Raw genomic sequence first — 25,238 nt, forward strand, 5'->3', positions numbered from 1 at the left:
GCCTAAATCATTCTTACTACTGCAGATTAATCAATCCATCCCACGCTGCCTTAATTCACACACAACCTTTGGCGTTCGTTTGTTCTAAAAAAATTATTTATATCCTTATATTCAGGAAGGACAATCAGTTGGGTACGTCAAGCCATCCTCTGTTTTGAGTGTCTAACTCTGATTTGTAAATACATTTATGCTTACCAAAATTGGGATTTTAATTTAGACTATTTCGCTTTGTCTGGCATGGCTTGATGTCATTCTATGGTTCTATTTATAGGCTAAGAAATTGCAGAACAAACGGAGACGGTGCGTTAGGGGTGCAATTAAATTAGCGGGATGTTGATTTCGATATGCACAGCTACAATTATGCGGCTAATAAGCAGAATTAGAGGAATGTTAATGATTTCGATATGTACAGCTACAATTATGCACCTAATAAGCAGAATTAGGGGTCTTAGAGTCTCCTTTCGGATAGAGTATCATACAAGTAGTTTTCAGCTACAAAAAAATCAATGGGTTAATAAAACAACACATAAAAGGAGATTTGGCTAAGATATATGGTTTTCCTTGGAGGAAAAAAAGGGAAGGGAGTGAAGTGGGGTGATGTGAATGTGAAGTGGGGTAAGGTAAGGTAACGGTTTGGGGAATTTGGATGAACAGTTGAGCTAAGGATTTGGTGTACTTGGTATGGTGGGTTCACTGAGGCTTATTGCCTTTTGGGTAAAGCTCAAGTATATTACGCATATTACATATTCACATATATGTATATAAATAGAGGCACTTGCCAACGGAAAATCACAAAACACCAGTTTGGAGGTTCAAAAGTTTGCTAAGGTCAGCTACTTTGCCTAATAATCTTCCTTTTCATGTTCTTCTCTTCTCTTCAAATTTACATTACCATTTTCTTGTTTTCAAGTTTTATTAGGAAAACTTTGTTTTATCAGTTATTGTAAGCAGTTTAAAGAGGTGATATTTGCTATGTTTTTCTTTTCCTTTTAAGATTTACATCATTAGGTACACAAGTATGTGTGGTTTGGATAGTATCGGTAGGCAGGGAGATTGTTTAATAAGCTATTTGTGGTGGTGTACTTGTATAGAAACTGAGGTGGTTGCTTTTCTTCTCTTTAGTTTGACATTACCATGCTCTGTTTTCTTTACAATTGATATGTTTTTTTACAATTTCTCATGGTTATCATAGAAGTATAGGTCTTGGTTTTTGTGGAGAAGATAACCATTTGTGTGGTTACTTTTTGAAGATTTACGTAGTTACGTACCCAAACATGTGTAGGGTGTGGACAGTAGCGTTAGGCGAGAAGATTGATAATAGGGTGTTTTCTGTTGGTTTAGTTGTACAGCGGATAAGGTAGTTGAGTAGTAGGAAGCTCTGGTCTCCTAGAGGTTTAAAACTAAACAACACAAGATGTTTAGTGCACTGATCTGGTGGAGGTTTAAAGCTACACCAAAAAAAGGCAGCTTTTCACAGAGGTACAGCAATATGATATTTAGTACATATTTTTTACGTTGACGTACAATAGTCTGATGTTCAATGCATATACATTGGGTGTACATTATGGTTATCATGGAAGTAGAGCTGTGGGCTACCTGTGTGAGCTGTTAGCTACCTGTGTGTTTATACTTGGTGTTTAGGCTACCTTTACCCCTCTTTTTTTTGGGAGAATAGTTGTGTGTAGGTAACCCATAAAGGTAAAACTATTCCAAATGTTGGTAATATGGAGGAGATTGCGTGCATTCTAAACTGCTTAGGTGACGATTAAAGAGAATTTCTGAAGGGCATACTGAGTTCATGTTTGGGGGAACAGAAGTTTAATTCAGAGAGTCCTGTTGGGTGTCTCTATCTAGAAAAGCTTAGAAAAGCAGGCCAGAGGACATAAGGAGATATGAGCTTGTGATGATTGAGGAATTGCCCTTTCTGTGGAGCGTGGTTGCAACTTTAAGATGGAGGGGTCTTTTATACTGGCCCTTATTCAGTCTGCTGCAGTTGCACAACCTGCTGAATATAAATGAATTACCCTATTAGTTACATAGGACACAACATTCCCTAATTGCTTCAATTTTTGTTGTAGTTCAGATGGGAAGCCAAAAAAAGTCTTTCACAATTTCAAGCCGCAGCCTTTTGTCTGATATTGCTAAGGAGATGGGATGGGTGGACCCAATATACAATCATTCACACGTGCTGCAGAATGTTGCTTATGTGGTACTTATGAAGCGCAATGGTCCTGCTTCATATACTTTTCAGGGCACCATAAGATCATCATTGGCTGCTTCTGAAGAGGAAGCTGCTCAGAGAGCAGTTGACTTCTTGGTGCGTAGTAAGAAAGTTATTGTGGACGATGTTAACCTAGAAAGATTTTTGCTGACTAAGTCGTGCTGCAAATTTTATCGGAAGAAGAGGGACGGCCTGGAATTAGTTGAGAGGATCATTGGTGGTGAGTCCTCGAGTGCAGCTCCAGTAGCCAGCACTCCTAAAACAGTCAGCATAGACTTCTGGGGTCTTTGGCTGCAGATTGTAGTGGCTTATGAGATCAATGTTGCTGAGGTGGAGGACATGGTGATGGCTGATAACACTCATCTGTCTACTTTGGTCATTAATTGGCACAATAACCGTGCTAGGGTTAGCTTCTTTCTTGGTGAACCATCTCCTTGCCTAAAGACTGTCAGAAATAGCTTGGCTAAGAGGGCTATTAAGTATGTGCAGACTGTCTATGAGTTTCATGTAAGAGATGCGAACTTTTCTAGGATGATCTGTGCAGAAATCAAATGCAGTATGCATCGTGATTGATACTTGGTTGTGAAGGAGAAGCTTGTTAATGAATTATGGCCAATGGCGATATTGGGTGGAGAAGGATGCGCTACACCTGAAGGTCCTGAGTATCGGATTCACACTAGTCTGGTTTGCCACTGGCCCCCAAAAAAATGAAAACATTGTGGCGGGAATCTGTAGAATCATCATCAGTTCCTTTGCCACATGACCCCATTCTTGATGATTTGTTCCTCATTACTGCTGAATAAATACAGACTGTTTTGCACGACTAAGGGAAGTTTGCAGTGTGCCAACCTTGCGTGTACTGCTGTGCCAAGGATTGGTGGTATTTTGGGGAGTCCGGTTATTTAATTTAGAGATTCTAGGACTTCCGCTTTTGAACGGTTGGTGTCTTGTCATAAAACAACTAATTACTTTTATGGCCCATCAACTGCATTTTGTGTGGTTCGGAACAGCCAACAACATTGTTTAGTTGCGTTTCTAGCTGGATTGGCTTTAGTTATGTAGCATAGGTAGGTCGTGTACTAAGGATGTTAGGTTTAATTTTGAAAGGCCAGTACTCTTACTTTTGATATGTGGGTGGAGTGTTTGTAATGTGAACAACTACTGGTTCTAAATTACCACTCTTGCTGTTTCAGTGTGACAACTGACATTGTCATGTTTACTTTATGTGTGTCACTTTAGTAATGATATGTTTTTCATTGTCCATACTATTGTCGCTTTCCTCGTACGATACACTGCCCTCTCTAATGATTTGCGTAGACATTCGATCTGAAGGTTGCTACGAAAATTAGAAGTTCAAATTCATTTCCAATCTCCTTGCGCAAAAAAATTAAAAGCTTCAGCATAAAAGATTCAATTCAAAGTTCTGAAGTCATAAAACTTGTCTTCAATTTCAAGTATAAGAATCATCAACAACTAATTTATTTCCAAAATGTTTATTATTTAAATCCTACACCAACATTTTATTTGTTAAAATACACAGCCAAAACAGTTCTGAACAGCCAGATAAAGCCTAGAGCCATGGAAAAAGACAACTTCTACGCCTATGATAGCTAATATGTGCGGTGCTTATGCCGATACAGTGTTAGTGCACATAACTCATTTTCCAAATTGGCATGTCCTGCAGGTGAAACTGTTGTCAGCCTCTCGTTATTATTTGGCTTTTAGCGGCCTTTACAAGATGTCAACTGAAGATCCAGATAATATTGGTAGGCTCTAACCTTTTAGTGGTGTTTTTTGTGTGGCTTGCATATGCACACATTCAATACAAGACTAATTTTAGAATTGCAGATATAGAAAATGTTATGGTTCTACTTTGGTAACTAATTTCAGAGATCTGGAACTTGAATCGAGTTGGACAAATATTTAGCTTGCCAAAATATCCTTCCTAAAATTTGTTGCCGATTCACAAATCAGGTACCAAACCAGCATGCAAGTAATCAGAAATAGGCTCACACAAAGTATAAATACATTGAGCGCGAACTTTCATTAAAAGAGTGTTACACCAACAGGTGATCATGGCATGGAAGTGGACAGCTTGGGGAGTGCGGATGATGAGCAGTTGCGAGGTCCACAAACAAGTGTTTCAAAAAGGGCTTGCAGAAACAGAAGATTGGAAACCGCGGTGCAGATATCGGAACATCAGGATGAACGCCCTGCAAAAAGGAAGCGTTCAAAAAAAAGAGGTGCATATCGTACCAGAATGTGCAGTGCTTAGTCTAATTACAGTTGGAGAGTCTTATGCTTAGAACTTATACACTGACTGCTTGTAGGTTTACCAACCACGGTGGTTTCAGCTGAAGGCCCAGTTAATATTGGTATATTTCTACGTTAGAGTAGTATTTCGGACTTCGCTTGCATGCATATGCATACATTGAGTGCCTAGCTAATATTAGAAAGGGAGAAAAATTACTAAACATGATTGACAACTTAATTGGGGAGTCATATGCTCCATAAAGTTACGATTTCTGTCAAAAAATCATTAATTTCAAATAATTTAAACCGACTGTACCAAGTAAAGAATCAAAATCCCTCCAAATTTATATTAAGAGAACAGGAGGTGAAAATAATCTATAACATCAAGTGCTGCAAATAGAAACCAATTGATTGCAAATTGTATGATGTATCTGCATACCTGTTTGTTTAATTGAAGTGGCTAATATCGAACATCTAGAGCACGCACAGCTGAATATAGCATGTTCTTTCATTGAAAGAGTGTTCCATAAACAGGTGATCACCACATGCAAGTGGACAGTTTGGGGAGTGCTGGTGATGAGCAGCTGTCAAGAGTGTCAAGTCCACCAGCAAGTACTTCCAAAAGGCCTTACAGGTCCAGGAGGTTGGAAATCCCGGTACTAAACTCGGAACAACAGTCTGAGCAGCCTTCAAAAGGAAGGCGTATTAAAAAAAAAGGTATAGATAGGTACCACGAGTGCCTGCATTGCTCAGAATTGTTGCAGTTGCAGTTGGGATTTCTTACGATAGTAACTGACACACTTACTGCTTCCAGGTTTACCAGCTACAGCGGGTGGAAAACCCGTGCCAATAGAAGCATGCCCATTAAAAGCGCCTACGGTTTGTCAGAAATGTGGGGCCAAGAAGTTTCAGTACGGGAGTAAGGGACTATGTTGTTCTGATGGAGAGATAGACCTAGCATCTAATGAGTACCCTGAAGAACTATTGCAACTCTTTACTGCAAGGGATGAAATGTCTGTACAATTCCAGAAATTCTCAAGGCTGTACAATAATGTGTTTGCGTTCACGTCCCTTGGTGGCAGCTTCGATGCTAAAACTAAAAAGGGGATTTATGTCTTCAAGGCACATGGCCAGGTCTACCATAACCTGCCAAATCTCATACCCATGGATAACATACCTAGATATTTACAATTATACTTTTATGATGCCAAACATGAAAAGAACAATCGGCTAGGATTATTTCCGCAATTAAAAGAGGATACTGTTACGTTACTGATGGGGCTTATGGATGCTAACCCATATGGCAAGTTTTTCCGATCTCTCCGTGAAGTGGAAGTCACAAAAGAAACAAGGATACTATTGAGCACTGATCCTAGCCTTGATCAGCGTGTATACAATGCCCCAACATCTGATGAGGTGGCAGCAGTGTGGCTTGAACACACAGCGCACGCAGGAAATGAAGGCCCACACATCATTGCATATGGCAAGGCTGCACATCAACATAGGATAAAACATTACTATGGGTGCTATGACCCGGTGTAGTATCCACTATTGCTCCCTAGAGGTGAGAGTGGATGGCATCAGGGTTTGAAAAAAAAAATGCACCTTTAACTGTGGAACCTGGTTCCAGCTCTATGTTCCCAGTTTCGGCTGCCACAGACGATGATCCCCAGTCCTTAATAGAAGCTGAGGTTACAAGTGAGTTCTGTCTCTTATCCCTGCTCCCTTTCTAATTACAGTACGGAAAAATCTAATACTTGCACATTCTGATTTATCAACATTAATAACACTGCATACGCGCCGCCTTTGCGGGGCTCATTCCCATAAATTCCTGCATGGAATGTTATTAGTACAGACCTGAATGTTGAACATTCTGATGTAAATGGTCATGGCAAAGTTGTACAGAGTACAATTTAATACAGTCCCTTAAGGACTTGAAACTTTATAGCTATGGGTCTTCAAATGAATGTGTAGTGTAAAGGGTTGTTGTTAAAAAGGCCTTTCTTTATAATGTCCTTATTTGCTTTCCACAGATGCTACTAGAAGGCACACCAAAGCTGACAAGCGTATATCATGTCAAGAGTACTATGCGTACAAATTTCAAATTAGACCTGGCAATTTTCTTCTGTGAGGGGGTAGATTATTCCAAAAATACATTGTAGACATGTATGTCAAAATTGAAAACACAAGGCTTGACTTCTTCTGCTTAAACCAAGATACTATTAGAGCGGATCTCTACCAAGGGATACTTGACACAATAGAGCTTGGGGAAAGCAGTGCAGCAAATATAGGGAAGCGGATGATTCTGCCACCTTCTTTTCTTGGAGGCCCTCGTGACATGAGACGTCGCTATTTAAATGCGATGGCTCTTGTTCAGAAATATGGCAAACCTGATATATTCTTGACAATAACGTGCAATCCTGCTTGGCCTGATGTGGTGGCTTGGGTTTTCAATGCCAAATTAACGGCTCTTAGAAAAGAGATAATCGGGAAGAAGATTTTTGGGGAAGTTGCAGCAATTATAAATGTGGTTGAATTTCAGAAACGCGGACTTCCTCATGCGCATTTCCTGATAATACTTAAGCCAGACCACAAGATTAAGAACCCGGAGTGCTTTGACAGATATGTATGCGCAGAAATACCTTCTCAGGATAATCCTCATTTGAGGGCTGTTGTTCTGAGGCACATGATGCATGGCCCGTATGGTGCAGATTTTCCAGATTGTTAGTGAATGAAAGTAACAAACAAGAAAAGGGTCTGGAAGTCTGGGTACCCAAAAAAACACTGTGAGTTTACAACCAATGGTTCAGATTCCTACCCATTGTATATGAGGCGTAACACTGGAGAAACCGTTGCGGTTAGAAAGCTCAACATGGATAATAGGTGGGTTATTCCTTACAATCCTTACCTCCTGGCCATGTTTGATTGTCACCTGAATGTGGAGGTGTGTTCAACCATAAAGGCAGTCAAGTACCTATACAAGTACGTATACAAAGGACATGATCGAGTGCAATTCAATGTTGGAGGGGCTGGTCCAAATGCAGTTGTAGATGAAATTGAAAGATATCAGTCTGGTAGGTGGGTTTCACCGCCAGAGGCGGCCTGGAGAATATTCGATTTCAATTTGTTTGACACTTACCCACCAGTTCTGCCATTGCCTGTCCATAACCCTAATACTCAATTGGTGAGTTTCCAAGCCCATGAATCTTTGGAAGGGATTGTTGCTAACGAGCACCGAACTAAGACTATGCTCACAGAATTTTTTCGCATGAATTCTTTGCAAGAATAAGGGCCAAAGTACTTGTATAGCGAATTCCCAGAGCATTTCGTTTGGCTCAAGCAACAAAAGATATGGAAAGCTAGGGAGCGCGGGATAGTCATTGGCAGGGTCGCACATGCTTCTCCTGGAGAAGGAGAACGGTACTATCTTAGGCTATTACTAGCACATGTGAGAGGGCCCACCTCGTTTGAAGATTTGCTAACCGTAGATGGTGTTCAGTCTGCATCATTTCCAGAAGCCGCACTAAGGAGGGGAATTCTCGAACGCGATAACGCAGCGGATAGTTGCATGGAAGAGGCTGTACAAGTGGAAATGCCGCATGCTCTACGACGTTTGTTTGCCACCATTTTGATTTTCAGCAGCCCTAATAACCCTTCAGAATTTTGGGAAAAATATTACTGTGCCCTCTCTGAAGATTTTAGGAAGGAATTTCAGAATAATGAACAAATGATACTGCATCTAACGGCTGAAAAGATTGGCCAATTCCTAGAAGGAATGGGGAAGAAATTTGCGGATTTTAACCTAGGGCATTTGCAGGTGGCTCGGGATAACGTAATAAATAACACAAGAGATGTAGCTGAGGCTTTGAATGCACCTATACCCATGGAGTAGTTGGCTTCTAGGAAGGAACTAAACATTGCCCAGAGAACGACAAACAAAGCAATAATCCATCACGTTAAAAGTGGCAAATCTGGGGCCTTCTTCATTGATGGTCCAGGTGGAACCGGCAAGACCTTTTTATATGGGGCTTTATATACAAAAGTCAGGTCTATGGGCAAGATATGTTTGGCGACTTCTTCATCAGGTATTGCAGCATCAAATTTGCCTAATGGCAGGACTTGTCATTCCCAATTCAAGATACCGCTTGACACTGAAGAGACAATGACTTATGACGTCCCAAAACAAGGTTGCTTGGCCTGCTTGTTGCGTGAAGCTTCTCTTATAATCTGGGATGAGGCTTCAATGGCAAAAAAACAGAGTATTGAGGCCTTTAATTTGTTGTTACAAGATGTTTGCAGCAATTCAGAAATTTTTGGTGGCAAGATAGTCGTTTTTGGAGGTGATTTCCGCCAAGTACTTCCGGTTTTACCACGTCGTACTCAGTTGGAAGCGGTCGAGGCAAGTATTGTTAGTTCAACTTTATGGAACAGCCTTACAAAGTTTAACTTAACTGAAAACATAAGGGCACGAGCAGATCCAGAGTTTTCTGAATTCCTCCTGAAACTGGGAAATGGGGAATTACAAACAGTAGAGGACGAGACTGTCCAACTGCCATCAGATTTGATATTACAGACCAACGGTGCTCAGTGTCCAGTTACAGCTCTGGTTGAATGCGTCTTTCCTGAAGTGCAGCACAAGGTTTTTTGTCCAAGCATATTCACTGGTAGAGTCATACTTACTCCAAGAAACAATGATGTGGATTTAATAAACGCACTGTTGATAGATAAGTTCCCAGGAAAGGAATACGTCTACAAGAGCTTTGATAGTGTTATAGATGATACCTCTAACGTACACCCGGTTGAATTTCTAAACACACTATGCCCTCCTGGTATGACTCCTCATGAGTTGGTTGTCAAGGAAAACTGTCCGGCTATATTGTTACGGAATATTGACCCGTCAGCAGGTCTCTGCAATGGTACTAGGCTAATCTGTAAGCGTTTTTACCCAAACATGATTGAATGTGAAATTTCAACTGGCTATTACACAGGAGAGCGTGTATTCCTACCAAGAATAACACTAAGGCCATCCAGGAGTCCAAAGTTTCCTATTAATTTTCAGAGAAAGCAGTTCCCGATTAAGCTCAGTTTCGCTATGACTATAAATAAGGCACAAGGTCAAACATTGGAGCGAGTTGGAGTTTATTTACCTAAACCCTGTTTCTTACACGGCCAGTTATATGTGGCTCTTTCGCGTGCAAGGACAGCGCAGCAACTAAAGGTGCTACATGGGAGGGACACAGAAGATGGAAAAGTAACGTCTGTTAAAAATGTCATCTCTTTTGAAATGTTAAAACGAGCAGGAATCAGGCTAATATAAAAGGTAACGAAGCTTTGTTATTAAACTTAACCCATACACTTTTACGCTGCATATATGTTTAGGTTCGCATAATTATAGCTGCTGATATTGGCCTTTTCATTTTATTACAAAACACTGCGGGTAGATAGAACAACAATAGCTTGAGCTCTTTTGAGAAGGATTTAACACACTTTCCTGTCTTGCAAGCTTGGGAACAGACTTATGGATCCATTGACATTTTTGGAAGGTAGCGGATTTGGAAGCCAGCATGGTATCAGGCTTTTGTGTTAGCATTAACCATGAAATTTCACCCCTACACCTTAGTAAATGGACAAGTAAGATCCATGTTGAGCTTGGTAAATGTAAATAGTTTGTCCTTAACTGCTTTTAGAGGTTATTGCCACGGTTTTTTTTTTGAAAGATCGTCCCTCTGTGGCCATGTTTAGTATCACCAATTAGATCAAATGTTAGATGCTGCAAAGTTTGTTCCCCCACCATGTATTTGTTTACCAAAAGAACGGGTTTATTGCTTCCACCGTGTTTTACTGTTTTTGGCGTGATTAACAACGCCTGAAAAAGGTGATGCAAGGCGCCTACGTTTATGGTCACCTTTACTAAATGGTAGATTAACATAAATACAAAGGTTAATAACAAAATAGAAAAAAAATATTAACCAGGTATAAGTAGTAAAACAACAATAAACCCAATCAAAATAGGAACAAAAGTGAGATCAAACTACATAAAATGAAGAAAAAAAGTCCTGCAAATGAACACTGTTAATTGAACAAAACCACTTTAGAAAATATGTAAAGGGTAAAAAAAAAATAATAATGCATCTGAGGCCAAAACAAATAAAAGATTTAGCAGTGCCAATAATAGTTGTAGTAGTAACGATTAAAAGACATTATTTTTTATATAAAATATTTGACCAAGAAAAATGGACAAAAGCAAGCTCTTGGACTGCTGGGTTTTTATCTTGGACTGCTGGGTTTTTATTGTTGAATAACCACAGTGGAAAACAAGAAACTTATGTATTTGCCTATTTCTCAGTCAAGTACACATTGTCCAGAAAATCCATCAAATTTAACCACAAGCAACCTCCACAGATTTCACATGCTAAACTTATCTGTCCTTATACTTTTTCTATGTGCTAAAGCCTTAATAAAAGAAAGCCCTTACAATAAAACTAAGGTTATACTCAATTCTGAAACTCAGAAACAAGCAACCTCCTACCTGCATCACTTTCATTCCTAAGTTGGTTTTACATTTAGTAGCTTTATTTATTTAAGTGTTCTTGGAATTGTTCAATATCGATTTTGAGATGATGATAAAGCAAAATGATAGAGTTTACCTGATAAAATACTCCTCTGTTTTTGCATAAATAGCCATGAAAAGTCCGAAGATACTTCTGAAGGATCTCACAGATAAGAGTGGTCCATATTCTATTAGGTTGAAGGTCATCAACAAAACAAATACTCATAGTTCTCCCACCAACAAGTCTGTACTCTTTCAGAGAATAACTTTTCAAGATGAGGAGGTAACTTATCTGAACTGAGCGGCTACTGTTTTCTACTCATGTGTTTGATATTATAAATGACATTTCTGTGTTTCAAGGTCTTCAGCTAGGAAAATAGACATTCATGCTGTAGCGATATGAGTTTAATTTCTGCACATGATGTTCATATTGTTTAATTTGGTTAGCGTAATAGCTCGACCTTTGAATGATTACTCAAAATACTAACATGGCTGCCCATCTTTATTATGCTACTATCTGCAATCTACATAGACGGGGTGGAAAATTACAGGTGCATCTTTTTATTCTTGGGTTGCCAAATGATGTGGCTTTACCTATATACATGTACAATTGCTACATTAGCAATTGTAAACAATAATACATGAATGACTACGCCCTATCGTTAGTTGTCGTTTCTTATCTTTAGTTGTGAAAATGGAGAATGCAAGACAACTAGGCCTGTTCTTTTTTTTTTTGCACATCGCATGTTTAGTTGTCTTGCATTCTTTTCCTAAATAAAAAAAATCCCAAATTCGCAAAATAACTAAGCTTAAGCAATGCAGGGCAGTAAAATCAAGACAACGTTGTACAATGATGAAATTGAGGCATATGAAGATGTAATCCATGATAGAATGGAATATGAAATCTCAAATGCCAAGCTGAAAGTGGTACCTGACAAGTATAGGACCCATCCTGATGATCATCCATTTCAGCTTAGTTTTACTAACAACACAATTATTCAGCAGATTGGCTCAAACCCTCCACCTGGTCCGAGTATGTGGCCCTTGGATCAATTCCAAGGACACTTGGAGATGCTGACCGATACGGTAAACTCCCATGGAATTAGTTCACAATGATCGTTACTTTACGTTGCACCCTTATTAAATGAAATCCAAAGATCAAGCAATTAATCTACCCAAACCAAGCATTGTGTTGCTTAATTAACAATGTATGTTATAGTTTAACACTAATCTTTGGCAATGTGCAGACGCTTTAGGAATCCTTATCTACGTTGATGATGTGCGCCAGGTGCACCGCCAAACTGGTCCAGCAGTGGATGTTTGTGAAATAATCCTTGTTGATCGGAGGTACGGATGCCTGAATAAACCATATTTGGGTGGCCACGGCATTGTAAAGTTCTTTTTTTTTTTCCCCTGTTAATTACCAGATAGCAACAGTGGGAAGTCCTAATAGCCAAAAATATATTCTAATAGAAAAATCTCTTGATTACATTGCAGCACATCACAGCCGATGATAATAACAGTTTGGGCAGACCTCGTCACCAAGGAATGTGAAGCATTGAGGGACATTGTTCAGGAATTTCCAATCATTGGGCTTACCTCCCTAAAGCCATCCTATCATAAAGGTCTTCGACTCTCCGCTAGCTGAAAACATAGCTACAGCTACCAAACTCATTTATATAGATTCTAATCTTTAGTCCGATAATTGTCCTGTCGTAAAAGTCACTGAACTGTTCTATTCAGAGTTGTCGCTGGTCTTTCAGCCAAATAAAATGGCGTGCTTTGTATATTTGAACACATGATTTTCACTTTCAACGACGACCTCAACTTTTATTAAGTTGGAACCAAAAGGAGAGATGGCTGAAGCTCTTCGTGCATGGTAACTCCATATCCTTTAGTATAGTTACATTAATCTTTATAAAAGAAAAACTTGGTATAAAATGCTGGCTGAATTTTTTGATTCACATTCAAATAGGGCAAGAGCAAATAAAGAGGTTGTGAAAGTCAAGCAAGGCCAAGTGGTTCAAGTGCGTGTTCCAGACACTCGCCACATAATCACTTCAATTAAAATGCTGCGAAGCAAAAAGGTATGGGGAAACCTTATGCATGCTGACTTCAACATACAGGTTGTTTCTGGCCGCGACCATGTTAGGTTCATAAAAACGACTGGACACGTTCCTGTTACCCACACAAGTTTCTAACAACCTAGGTGTGAGTTAAGGGCTATTACCCTAAAAAAAACATGGACTGAAACCTTATGCCATCCACAGGCTTCACATACTTTACAGGAAGAGCGTCATTGGCTTTATATATCAGTTCCTGAGTTTGACAGGAAGGATGTCAGGTTTTACCTTGGTTGCAGCCACTGTGGAACACGTAGCAATATAGACATAAATGTCAAGTACAAATGTGATGCATGCCACCGGGAAAACGTCAACTCCTCTCCAAGGTAAACATAGCTATACAATACGACTGTTTTCAAAAATAAATGGAATGAAGTACGGGTACACTAACACCAAGTAAACAATTGCAGGATGAATATAACATTTGAAGCTATCGATGAAACCGGCTCATATACATTCACGACTTTTACTGAGGATGCTGAAAAGCTCTTAGAAGCAAAGGCAACTGCCCTGCATGCAATGTCCCTAGAGGTAATTCCTCATAAAAAAAATAGCTGTAATTGCTTCACTTTTACTGGTTTCCTTAGCTTGGGCGCTAAAATAAAAACTTATAAACCATTCATGTAGGCTAAGCAGAGCTACCTTACAGAACGCGAATGCAAACTTAGAGTTGCAACTACATCCAAGTTGGCCCAGCAGCATCTCTATCACGCAGTCGAGTTCTTAAGTGGGTTCTAAAGCAACTTACCCTAACGTAAGTTGCTGGCTAGGAGCCTGAGCTGATTATCATTTTGCAGACCCTGCAAGCACGAATGTCTTTTGAAGAACCCAAACAATCAATGTGGGATGCATGGTCTTACTTTTGTCGCAGGAGGGCCACGGAAAATAAATTCCCCAAGCGACTAATCAGTTCAGTGGCTAATTAATCACTCTATGAACACTTAGATCAATTTGTGCTTACCTATGTAATATTTAGCATCTTTTGTTGCATGACCGCTAAACTATTGTGCCATCCGCAACTTTTGTGGGCATAGGTCACTATGTAAGATTAACCATGCCTAAGTCAAAAACATCAGGATATTATTAGTTAATATAAGTCCCTTATGGTTGTGCTTTTAGTTCAACTCTTGAACCACAATTTCTTTGACTTATAAGGCGAATATTCAGCCTTTAAGTCAGGTGCATTCCTAAGTACCAAGATTCAGTATGCTGCAAATACAGTTAAAAGAAGTGTTATAGTTCTATTTAAGAACCCCAACTTTGAGTAAATCTACTAAGACTTCTAAGGCTACTATAATACTTGGGTATAATTAGTAAAGTAGATTTACTAGGAACTCTTAATACAACATTTCCACTGTGCATTCCTCCCACTGTCTTTACTAAATGCTCAATTAGCTGAATATTATCAGGCATGATAGTTCCTCTTAGTTTGTAAAATATTATGGTTAATGTTTTATTTCGCTCAGGTACCTAAGCCCGTCTTACAACTACGCATGCCACTCCGTAGACTCGGAATTACTGCATAAGAATAGCAAGTGTCATTTTAAAATAACTAGAACTATGACTATATTCAAAAACCATATCAAAACTAAAGCATTTTAAAAAAATATGTGTTGGAGAAAAGGGGTATATATATAGTGTATGAAACAATATGAATATATATAGAAAGGAAATATATGGTACTTAGATTAATGTAGAGTCGCAAGGGACTGCTTTCCTTAGAAAGTATTTCGCCCCTTACAAGCCTAGGGAAACCGCGAAATCGATCGTAGGATAAAACTACACCGACCTTTGTATTCTTAGGCGAGAAAACAAAGAAACTTTACTGTTTTGAATGGTTTGTAGAAAGGTAAAATCTGAAATTTTTCTTGTATATAAACTTTCACATATGTCCTCCTATTTATAGGAAAATATGCACCCTTTGACATTGGTGTGAATGCATGAAACAGAATTAAAGTGAATAGGTACATACCCATTCATTTTCAACAGAGCGTCGTTCCTGTTTTTTCAAATTTATTACTCTCGATCGAATGACCAAGTTGGTCGATCGACCAATATGGCTTCTCGATCGAACAACTTGACAGTACTTCTTGCTTGATCGAACAGTTTGACAATTCTTCTTGCTCGATCGAACAGTTGGACAATTCCCCTTTGCTCGATCGAACAATCCCAGGCTAACAATTTATTCGATCGATCAATATGACTTAGTCGATCGATGTCTTTGGTCGACTACATTAATCGATCGATTAATGTTTCTTTTCCTTTTCTTCCGTTCATCCCGTTAGCTCCATAATTTGTTTATATATGAACGTGTACTCCACACTCCCGATTCATATTATAACATTACGAGCTTCCGTACGATTTTTACCACGATATCCAATTACATTTAAATGGTCGATGACACTTAAATCACCAACATTCCTCCCCCATTTAAGTGTAATCCTTGATTCGTCTTTAAATACCTACTAACCATCAAATTTGCGCATAAATGAAAATGTCACGAAGATTGAATTTTCACATAGTAAAATGCACGTTCCATATACTCTAGTAAAAAGGGTGTCTCTTAGGATTGAACCCTTAAACATATTGAATACATGAAGGCAAAATACACACAAATTACATTTAACAAATAAAGTTATATACTGATACTTATTACAAGCCTAGTATCCTAATCCTCTCATGAGCGTATAAAAGCTTGAGTCCAAAAGCTTTCGAAGTCGGCTATACTTCACGTCTCACATAGGTGAATTCTTTTATCATGTACCTGCAAGTACATTTTTTCAAAAAATTCATTAAGAAGATAACACTTCATCCTTAACTCACAGCAGGTCCAAGTACATACCTTTCGGGATAAAACTTTGATGTACTTCAATCTTAAATAAAAGGCTTTCCACATTGAATTCTACCTCTAACATTGTATTAGAGGGGAATTGGGTATCCCAATACTTAAGGTTTAATGGACTTTAAACCCATCCCTAGAACCGACTTTTCAACTAAATGTTTTGCCAAACTTTTAGTTAAATGATCCGCAAGATTTTGTTGAGATCTTACAAAGTCTACCGAAATAACTCCATTGGAAATTAATTCTCGTACAGCACTATGTCTTACTCCGAGATGCCTTGATTTCCCATTATATATTTGACTATAAGCTTTTAGCCAAAGTTGCAAAGACTATCACAATGGATTGATATTGGAGATATCGGTTTAGGCCATATAGGTATTTCATATACCAAATTCTTAAGCCATTCCGCCTCTTTTTTCCTCTGCCAAGGCTACAAATTCCGACTCCATAGTGGATGTCGTAATACAAGTTTGCTTTTTGGAAGCCCAAGAAATGGCACCTCCCCCAAGCAAAAAGACCCAACCACTAGTTGAAGAATGATCTTCAATATTGGTAATCCAACTTGCATCCGAGTAGCCTTCTAACACTGAAGGATTCCCACTATAGGTTAATGCAAAGTCTTTTGTACTCTTAAGATACTTTAAAACACGCATTACCGCGCTCCAATGATGACTACTTGGATTACTCGTGTATCTACTTAACCTTCCAACTGCATATGCAATATCCGGTCGAGTACTTGTCATAGCATACATTAAACATCCTATGACTTGAGAATACTTCAATTGTGACAATGGTAATCCCGTATTGGGCATTAGCTTTATGTTTGCCTCCATTGGTGAATGAGTGAATGACCGCTATTTTCACAATTAAACTTTTTAAGTACTTTCTCAATGTAATGAGATTGTGACAAGGATATTCCAAGATTAGTTCTTTTGATCTTAATTCCAAGAATCACATCCGCTATGCTCATGTCCTTCATAGCAAAATTTGATGATAAAAATGCCTTAGTAAGATCAACTTGCTTTTGATCCGTACCAAAAATTAACATATCATCAACATATAAACAAATGATGACACCATTACCGGAGTTATCAAATTTGCTATATACACATTTGTCCGATTGATTAAGTTTATAACCATTAGACAAGACTACTTCATCAAATTTATGATGCCATTGCTTTGGTGCTTGTTTAAGTCCGTATAAGGATTTCACCAACTTGCAAACCTTATGCTCTTGTCCGGGCATAATAAAACCTTCCTATTGTTTCATGTAAATTTCTTCTTCCAATTCACCATGTAAAAACGCTTGTTTTCATCCATTTGGTGTATTACCAAATTATGTATGGAAGCAATTGCTATTAATAACCTTATTGTAGAAATTCTAGCAACCGGTGCATAAGTATCGAAATAGTCTATTCCTTCCTTTTGTCTAAAGCCTTGAATAACTAATCGAGCTTTGAACTTGTCGATGGAGCCATCAACATGCATCTTTTTCTTAAAGATCCATCTACAACCTAAAGGTTTACATCCTTTTGGTAAATCAGAAAGAACCCATGTATTGTTTCCCATTATGGAATCCATTTCGTCATTGATGGCTTCTTTCCAAAAGGCAACATCTTGTGATGTCATTGCCTCTTTAAATGTCTTAGGATCTTCATCTATGTTATAACAATAAGCATATTGAAGTCCTAGTTCGTCCCTAGATCCTTCCACTAAATAAGTTTGGAAGTCCGGACCAAAGTCCTTTGCTTTTCTAGCTCTTTTACTTCTCCTAGGCACAACCACTTGGGAGGGGTTGACCGAACTTTGTGATGAGTTGCTAGCATCATTACTAATATTTGGCACTAAGTCTTTAGGCCTTTTCATCGATGTAAATCTTTCTTCATCGAAAATTGCATCCCTTGATTCAATCACGGAATGAATCGCAATAGAATTATTAGGTTCTATTACATAGAATCTATATGCTTTTGAATGCATAGCATAACCAATAAATATACAATCTATTCCTTTTTCTCCCAAAGTTTTCCTTTTAGGATCGGGTAGTCTTACAACGGCCCGACATCCCCAAACTCTAAGATAACTTAGATTCGGCTTCTTTTTGTACCAAAGTTCATATGGGGTTATGTCATTCCGCTTGTTTGGCACTCTATTTAATAGATAACATGCGGTCAACACGGCTTCACCCCAAAAACCTTCACTCAAACCCGAGTATGATAGCATGGAATTCATCATCTCTTTTAGAGATCTATTTTTCCTTTCCGCTACACCATTTAATTGTGGTGTGTATGGAGGAGTAACTTCATGTATAATTCCACAATTTGCAAAGTACTTAGGATCCAAGTACTCACCACCTCGATCGGTTCGAAGTCTTTTAATCTTGCTAGATTTTTGCAATTCTACTTCATTTTTATAAGTGATAAATTTATCAAGAGCCTCATCTTTAGTATGCATTAAATAGACATAGCAAAACCGGGAATAATCATCAATAAAAGTTCCCAAATACCTTTTATTTCCTAAAGAAGGAGTAGAATGTAAATCACATAAATCACTATGTATTAAATCTAGCATTTGTGATGTACTTACGATATTTTTAAAAGGTTGTCTAGTAATTTTAGTAAGCATACATGTCTCACATTTACGAGTTTGTAAATCAAATGGTGGAATTAAGTCATGTTTAGACATAAGAAGAAGTCGCTTATAATGAACATGTCCAAGCCTTGCATGCCATAAATTAGACGGAGATGTAGATGTAGAAACAATATACACACAATCATCTATTTTATTTATATTTAACATAAACATACCATTACAATAATAACCGAAACCTATAAATATTCCGGATTTTGATAATACATACTTATCCGATTCTATTACTTGTTTATAACCGGATTTATTTAATAATCCTCCCGATACTAAGTTTTTCCTTATGTCGGGTACATATAATACATCTTTTAATACTACGGTTTTTCCGGAACTAAATACTAAAGTAATATTTCCACGGCCTTGTATTTTTGCGGTTGATTCGTTGCCCATGTGAAGAATGGATCCGTCTTCTACCGGTACAAAATTTTTGAACCAAGAACGATTTTTGCAAACATGTGTTGTTGCACTGAATCAATCCACCAAATTATTTCATCATCCTGCACATAATTTGCCTCATCAATAGATGTAACATAATTCTTACTAGAATTATTTTTAATACAATTTAAAATATTACCTTGGCTAGTAGAAGCACCATGGTCCTTAGACCCTTGTCCGGTGCTTTTCCCCGAAGTTTTCATTTTCTTCTTCCTTACTCGGCAATCCGCCTTAAAGTGTCCGGTTTTACCGCATATCCAACAAGCACTTTTTGGTTTCTTGTTCGGTTCATTATTAGTATCATTATAAGGGCGTTTCTTGCCTTTGCCTTTGTCCTTGTCCTTCCACTTAGAACTTTCCCCTTGTTCCACCATATTAATGGAGGAACTCTTAGCATCTACCTTTCCGGTAGGTTTGTCATTTTCTTCGGCCCTAAGGCCTTCCTCGACTTGGAGACTTCTACCAAGTTGGGCCAAAGTCATGGCTTCCTTTTTATGTTTTAATTCATGCTTAAAATTTTTTCAAGTCGGTGGTAATTTCTCAATAATACTAGACACGGACATATTCTCATTCATAGGCATGTCATATTGAGAAAAACGATTAATAATATGAACTAGTTCATTAAATTGTTCCGACACGGGACGAGAGTCCGTCATTTTATAGTTCATAAAACGACTTACCAAAAACTTGCTACTTGTGGCATCTTCATCCATATACCTCTTCTCCAATTGATCCCAAAGCAAAGTAGAAGATTCAACATGTTGATACATGTCAAATAGTGTATTTGACATACCATTTAATATATGTCCACGACATATATAATCATCATTCTCCCATTTAGCCTTTCTACGGAGGGCATCAATGGCTTGATCATCTTCCGGTTCCGGAGGACATGGTGTAGTAATCACATAGGCTACTTTTAAATGAGAAAGTTTGAAGTGCATTTTCTTTTGCCATCTACGAAAATCAATTCCTTCAAATTTTTCCAATATCTCAAACTTACTCTTTCCTTTCATATCATCCATGACAACAATACTATATTAATACACTATATTAATACTTATATAAAATACTTTCTAAGAATGTTGGAGAAAAGGGGTATATATATAGTGTATGAAACAATATGAATATATATAGAAAGGAAATATATGGTACTTAGATTAATGTAGAGTCGCAAGGGACTGCTTTCCTTAGAAAGTATTTCGCCCCTTACAAGCCTAGGGAAACCGCGAAATCGATCGTAGGATAAAACTACACCGACCTTTGTATTCTTAGGCGAGAAAACAAAGAAACTTTACTGTTTTGAATGGTTTGTAGAAAGGTAAAATCTGAAATTTTTCTTGTATATAAACTTTCACATATGTCCTCCTATTTATAGGAAAATATGCACCCTTTGACATTGGTGTGAATGCATGAAACAGAATTAAAGTGAATAGGTACATACCCATTCATTTTCAACAGAGCGTCGTTCCTGTTTTTTCAAATTTATTACTCTCGATCGAATGACCAAGTTGGTCGATCGACCAATATGGCTTCTCGATCGAACAACTTGACAAGATTTCTTCTTGCTTGATCGAACAGTTTGACAATTCTTCTTGCTCGATCGAACAGTTGGACAATTCCCCTTTGCTCGATCGAACAATCCCAGGCTAACAATTTATTCGATCGATCAATATGACTTAGTCGATCGATGTCTTTGGTCGACTACATTAATCGATCGATTAATGTTTCTTTTCCTTTTCTTCCGTTCATCCCGTTAGCTCCATAATTTGTTTATATATGAACGTGTACTCCACACTCCCGATTCATATTATAACATTACGAGCTTCCGTACGATTTTTACCACGATATCCAATTACATTTAAATGGTCGATGACACTTAAATCACCAACAATATGTATTAATATAATAACATATCCCCATGGACATGATAACACACACCCAAAAACCACTAAACAAGCTACCAGAGGAATGATTGGTAAGTACTTGGTAGCCCTAACCATACATCTAAAGTACTATAAGTATGAGAACTACTCATATCCATTCTCTCTTTTCATAAATTACAAGCAACCTCAACCACCATCACTAAAACCTGTCTATACTCTCTTCAAGCATTACTGTGCATCATCTTCATTTGTAAGTTTATGATCTTTGCATACTATACAAATTTTACATTGTTGTTTACAGTTGTGTTAAATAACTAAGTTATTTAGTTTATGCACTAATACATATGTTACCTGTGAAGCTCACCATGAAACCTATGAGGAGACTCTTCAAAGCCCTTGCAAGTAGAAGGAATCCATATTCTATTCAGGTCAAGGTTATTGAGAAAACGAATATGCGTACTTCATTGGAAAGCAGCAGACCGGAATGCCAAATGGTTACACTTGAAGATGAAGAGGTAACTTCTACAACCTTATGGGTATATATACATCAAAAATTATTTGATGAACCTTGTTATCATGATAAATTACACCTGCTTCAATGTCTAAAGTAAATGTACCTACTGCAGGGAACTAAACTGAAGACTATCCTATACAATGAAGAGCTTGAATTGTTTGACGGTCTAATAGAGGATGAAATGGAATACGAAATTTCAAATGCCCAAGTGAAGTTGATACCTGGTCAATGCTTGGACAATCCAGATGATCTGGTGTTTCAGATTGAATTTAATAGAAAGACCACTGTGCCGCCTGTTCTCCGGGCAAGCTGTCCAGCTCAACCTCAATACATATTAATTTCGTCTATCCCAAGGTCATTCTCAATTGATGATCAATACGGTGAGGCATGATTAACACATTTTACTGTTTACATTTCGCCCCTGAAAAAAAGGGGAAAACATCTGTAATGGTTGAGTTACTAATTTATGCTTGTTAAATTATAGATGTGTTGGGGATTGTTATATATGTGGGTCAGACTTACGAGGTTCCTCGGAAAAATGGCCAGTACTGGGATGCTCGTGAAGTTATCCTTGTTGATCAGAGGTACATAAGCTCCTGAAAATTTATCTTACCATTAAAAGTTCAAACCATGCTTAGCTATAGCGCATTCTATCTTCTAAATGTAACTTTAGTAAGATCACCATTTCTTTTCTCATACAGCTCTGAACAGATTATGATAGTCACTGCTTGGGGAGAACTAGCCATTAAGGAATGCAATACATTGCAATCCATGGCAACATCCTTCCCTGTTATTGGCTTCACGGCTCTAAGGACATCTTACCAAAAAGGTACTTCCTATTATCAAAATTACGCTTCAAAGTTATAACAGTAGTGGAATCTATAAATAACTATGTCAACCGCATGTGCTAATCATGTAGGGTTTTCACTATCAACATCACATTTAACATTTATCATCTTAGATCCACAAGGGGAAAATGCTAATGCACTCCGTGCTTGGTAAGACATCATAAACTGGTTTACTCTTGTCATTACCAAATATTAATCCTTCTTAAACAAAAAAAATGATAAGGGAGAGGCAAATAAGAACCTACTTGCTGCCAAGAACCACCAAATCTGTGAAGTGCGCCGCCCACAAACGCAACGTATCATAATCACAATGCAGAGGCTCTTTCAGAAGAAAGTAAGAATTCATCTTATTACCAATAAATAGTCTAATTGGTTATGTCTTCAACTTATCTCTACACCATACAAATTGCCACTGCATGCTTCATTCCAATCAACAAAAAAAAAAATGATAGGGGAGAGGCAAATAAGGACCTACTTAACTCTCATCTATTTTTATTCATGAAGAGTTTCCTCCAATAATCATAATTTCTCTTAATATTTTCATTTGTCCCTTAAATTGATTAGCTTTCTAAATAACATACAGATGATATCTATTACTCAAAATAACCTGAACAATCTACAAAATAAGGGTATTTAGGGGAGATTAAAAAAAATTTGAGATGATGTCATTCATTATGTGTGAATTTTTCCTTAGCAAAATGATTATACGTATGCTGTTTTCCATCATCATTATGATAGTTGTTTGTGTTTTTAAAATGTAAAGGATTAAGTTTGCAGGAGTGTAGACAATGTGGGTAAGGCATAGATCTACTGGGACTTTATTTGATCATAACAGTGAGAGTATCAAAAGAGCGGATGGTATTAAGAATAGGAATATCTTCTAATGAAATGTTTTACTGTATTGTGGTCAAACCAGTTTCAATTGTCAAGTCTGTACAAGAAGATCACCACTGGTTCTCTAACTGTTGTACTGTATTAGATGCTTGCTGTATTGTCTAAAAAAATTCTATTGATTGCAACTAACAGGTTCAGAATACTCTACAAGAGGAGCACCACTGGTTGCATGTAAGACTGAATGAATTTGACCGTAGAAAAATACGCTTATACCTTGGCTGTAGTGAATGCGGAACAGGCAATTATCAAGACATCGGTGTGGCATATACATGTACTCAATGCTTAACAGAGAATGCTATTTCCACTGCCAGGTAAGGATTCCTGAAACTAGGCAAAAAATCAACACCAGATCACACACCTTATACAACCCGAAATTGTAAACACAGAATGTCAATAACATTTGAGGCAGCAGATGATACTGGAGCCTGTTTTTTCACTGCGTTGACTAAGAACGCGGAGAGGTTACTAGAAGTCAAAGCAGTAACCTTGTTCTCAATGCCTGCACAGGTACTCATAATTGTCCAGTCTTGTCACAAATAGTCCACACCTTACCAGCCTAACAAGGCTACGATAAATTCAGCCTCATCACATATATATGTAATATTGGTTGCAGGAAAAAGAGGACTACCTTGTCCAAATTGAAAGAAGGATAAGAAGTACTCCCATTTATATTCAGGTGACGCCAGAAACCTCTCTTTCCCGAGCTCAAGTCCTAAGGTGGATCCTGAAAGAAGTTTCTCTACACTAAACTAGAACCGTCCAATGCCAGTTCAGGTACTTTTGTATGCTTTTGTTGCCCGTGCACATTGTGCCGTACCAGAAATGCATGTTCCGGAGATAACTATCCCCACAACAGTTGCACGGAGCCAAATAAAGAATAAATTCAGGCACTCGGCAGGTCATTAGTGGACTTAGAAGATTGTTCTTGGCATGTACCAAAATTAAACAATGTTGCATAATTAGTTTACGCTTCTAAGCTGGCTGCTTTATTCTTTTGACATTACTTGTACTGTGCTCCCTTTGATATGGGTGTTTAGCTATGCATGTTATTCGGGATACAGGAGGAGGTGAGTCTTTCTGGTCTCCTTGTAGAGATCAACATTCTATCCTACATGTCGACAACTGTAACTATGCCTCCCTCAAATTTTATCGTTCATAAATAGTCGCACTTTTGATACAAAAAACAGATTAGTAACTATATAATCTATAATATTCAAAGTGAAATATATCGGTTACTATATCTTAGGGTATCGCGCGCACCGCGTGCGATACAACAACTAGTATGTATTAAATATATGTATGTGTTTTAATCTTAATCATCTGACTGTTACGTTGGCTTCAACTTAAAGAGTCAATTTATCATATTTATAGATTATAGGTGGGTAGAAAATTAGAAATAAAGAAATGAAAATAAAAGAATACGGAGTATGATGACTGTTCAATGCTCACTACTTTTACAGTCGTAAGTCGTAACCGATATCATCTATTCCTCTCATTTGAGTCCTTTGACCTTTCTTCTTCAAAAAACAGCCAGATTAATTACAAGCAATTAACTAGTTAAGTAATGAATTCATCCAGCATCCCATGGTTATACAGGAATTTCAATCTATCGTCTTGGAATGTCAACGCATAACAAGTCATTCATCTACCCTATGGAGAAATTTTGCATCATTCCTCATTCTACACTTTTTTTCAATAAATAGGCGTACACATACCTATTTTGATCAAATAGTTATGGGAATATTACTCAGTACATTTCATATTTTGCTTGACTTTTGAATGTTTATGTAGCTTAATGATTTCATATACCAATCTTTTTCCTCGAGAAATATCTTTACAATTAATAAGTATCTCACCCAATTGTTTTCAGAATTGCTTACCCATCTTGAATGTTGTTGTGCGTCGCTGCTCTTTCCTTCCGCTTTATTTTCACCATTTTTCGATTAAAATTTCATTTCTATTCGATTGATTGATTCAATTGATTCATTCCATTCGATTCGATTAAGTTGATTCACTCCATTCAATTCGT

The 25,238-nt window shown here is 37.8% G+C and overlaps 6 protein-coding genes across 6 annotated transcripts; 5 read left to right on the plus strand and 1 right to left on the minus strand.

The window, feature by feature from the left end:
• Positions 1–6,638: 6,638 nt before the first annotated feature.
• Positions 6,639–9,791, plus strand: LOC141627958 (uncharacterized). Its single transcript, XM_074441151.1, has 4 exons — positions 6,639–7,197; positions 7,285–7,658; positions 7,815–8,306; positions 8,367–9,791. The coding sequence occupies exons 1-4, from the start codon at positions 6,639–6,641 to the stop codon at positions 9,789–9,791; spliced, it is 2,850 nt and encodes a 949-aa protein (XP_074297252.1).
• A 1,164-nt stretch (positions 9,792–10,955) lies between these two features.
• LOC141626948 (uncharacterized) lies at positions 10,956–12,644 on the plus strand. The gene is made up of 4 exons (XM_074440507.1): positions 10,956–11,307; positions 11,847–12,110; positions 12,272–12,371; positions 12,522–12,644. Exons 1-3 carry the CDS (start codon positions 11,158–11,160, stop codon positions 12,278–12,280), a joined length of 423 nt encoding a protein of 140 aa, XP_074296608.1. The 5' UTR covers positions 10,956–11,157; the 3' UTR covers positions 12,281–12,371; positions 12,522–12,644.
• A 186-nt stretch (positions 12,645–12,830) lies between these two features.
• On the plus strand, positions 12,831–14,251 carry LOC141626947 (uncharacterized). The gene is made up of 5 exons (XM_074440506.1): positions 12,831–12,903; positions 13,000–13,111; positions 13,295–13,473; positions 13,558–13,678; positions 13,775–14,251. Exons 1-5 carry the CDS (start codon positions 12,881–12,883, stop codon positions 13,883–13,885), a joined length of 546 nt encoding a protein of 181 aa, XP_074296607.1. The 5' UTR covers positions 12,831–12,880; the 3' UTR covers positions 13,886–14,251.
• Positions 14,252–16,384: 2,133 nt separating this feature from the next.
• On the minus strand, positions 16,385–16,822 carry LOC141627959 (secreted RxLR effector protein 161-like). The gene has a single exon (XM_074441152.1). It carries the CDS (start codon positions 16,820–16,822, stop codon positions 16,385–16,387), a length of 438 nt encoding a protein of 145 aa, XP_074297253.1.
• Positions 16,823–21,038: 4,216 nt separating this feature from the next.
• On the plus strand, positions 21,039–22,454 carry LOC141627960 (replication protein A 70 kDa DNA-binding subunit B-like). The gene is made up of 5 exons (XM_074441154.1): positions 21,039–21,203; positions 21,313–21,468; positions 21,580–21,847; positions 21,952–22,051; positions 22,169–22,454. The coding sequence occupies exons 1-5, from the start codon at positions 21,039–21,041 to the stop codon at positions 22,332–22,334; spliced, it is 855 nt and encodes a 284-aa protein (XP_074297255.1). The 3' UTR covers positions 22,335–22,454.
• An 86-nt stretch (positions 22,455–22,540) lies between these two features.
• Positions 22,541–24,347, plus strand: LOC141627376 (uncharacterized). Its single transcript, XM_074440678.1, has 4 exons — positions 22,541–22,649; positions 23,342–23,520; positions 23,596–23,716; positions 23,823–24,347. Exons 1-4 carry the CDS (start codon positions 22,626–22,628, stop codon positions 23,955–23,957), a joined length of 459 nt encoding a protein of 152 aa, XP_074296779.1. The 5' UTR covers positions 22,541–22,625; the 3' UTR covers positions 23,958–24,347.
• The last annotated feature ends 891 nt before the right edge of the window (positions 24,348–25,238 follow it).

This window comes from Silene latifolia, chromosome Y, assembly GCF_048544455.1.
Source record: "Silene latifolia isolate original U9 population chromosome Y, ASM4854445v1, whole genome shotgun sequence".
Taxonomy (NCBI): Eukaryota; Viridiplantae; Streptophyta; class Magnoliopsida; order Caryophyllales; family Caryophyllaceae; genus Silene; species Silene latifolia.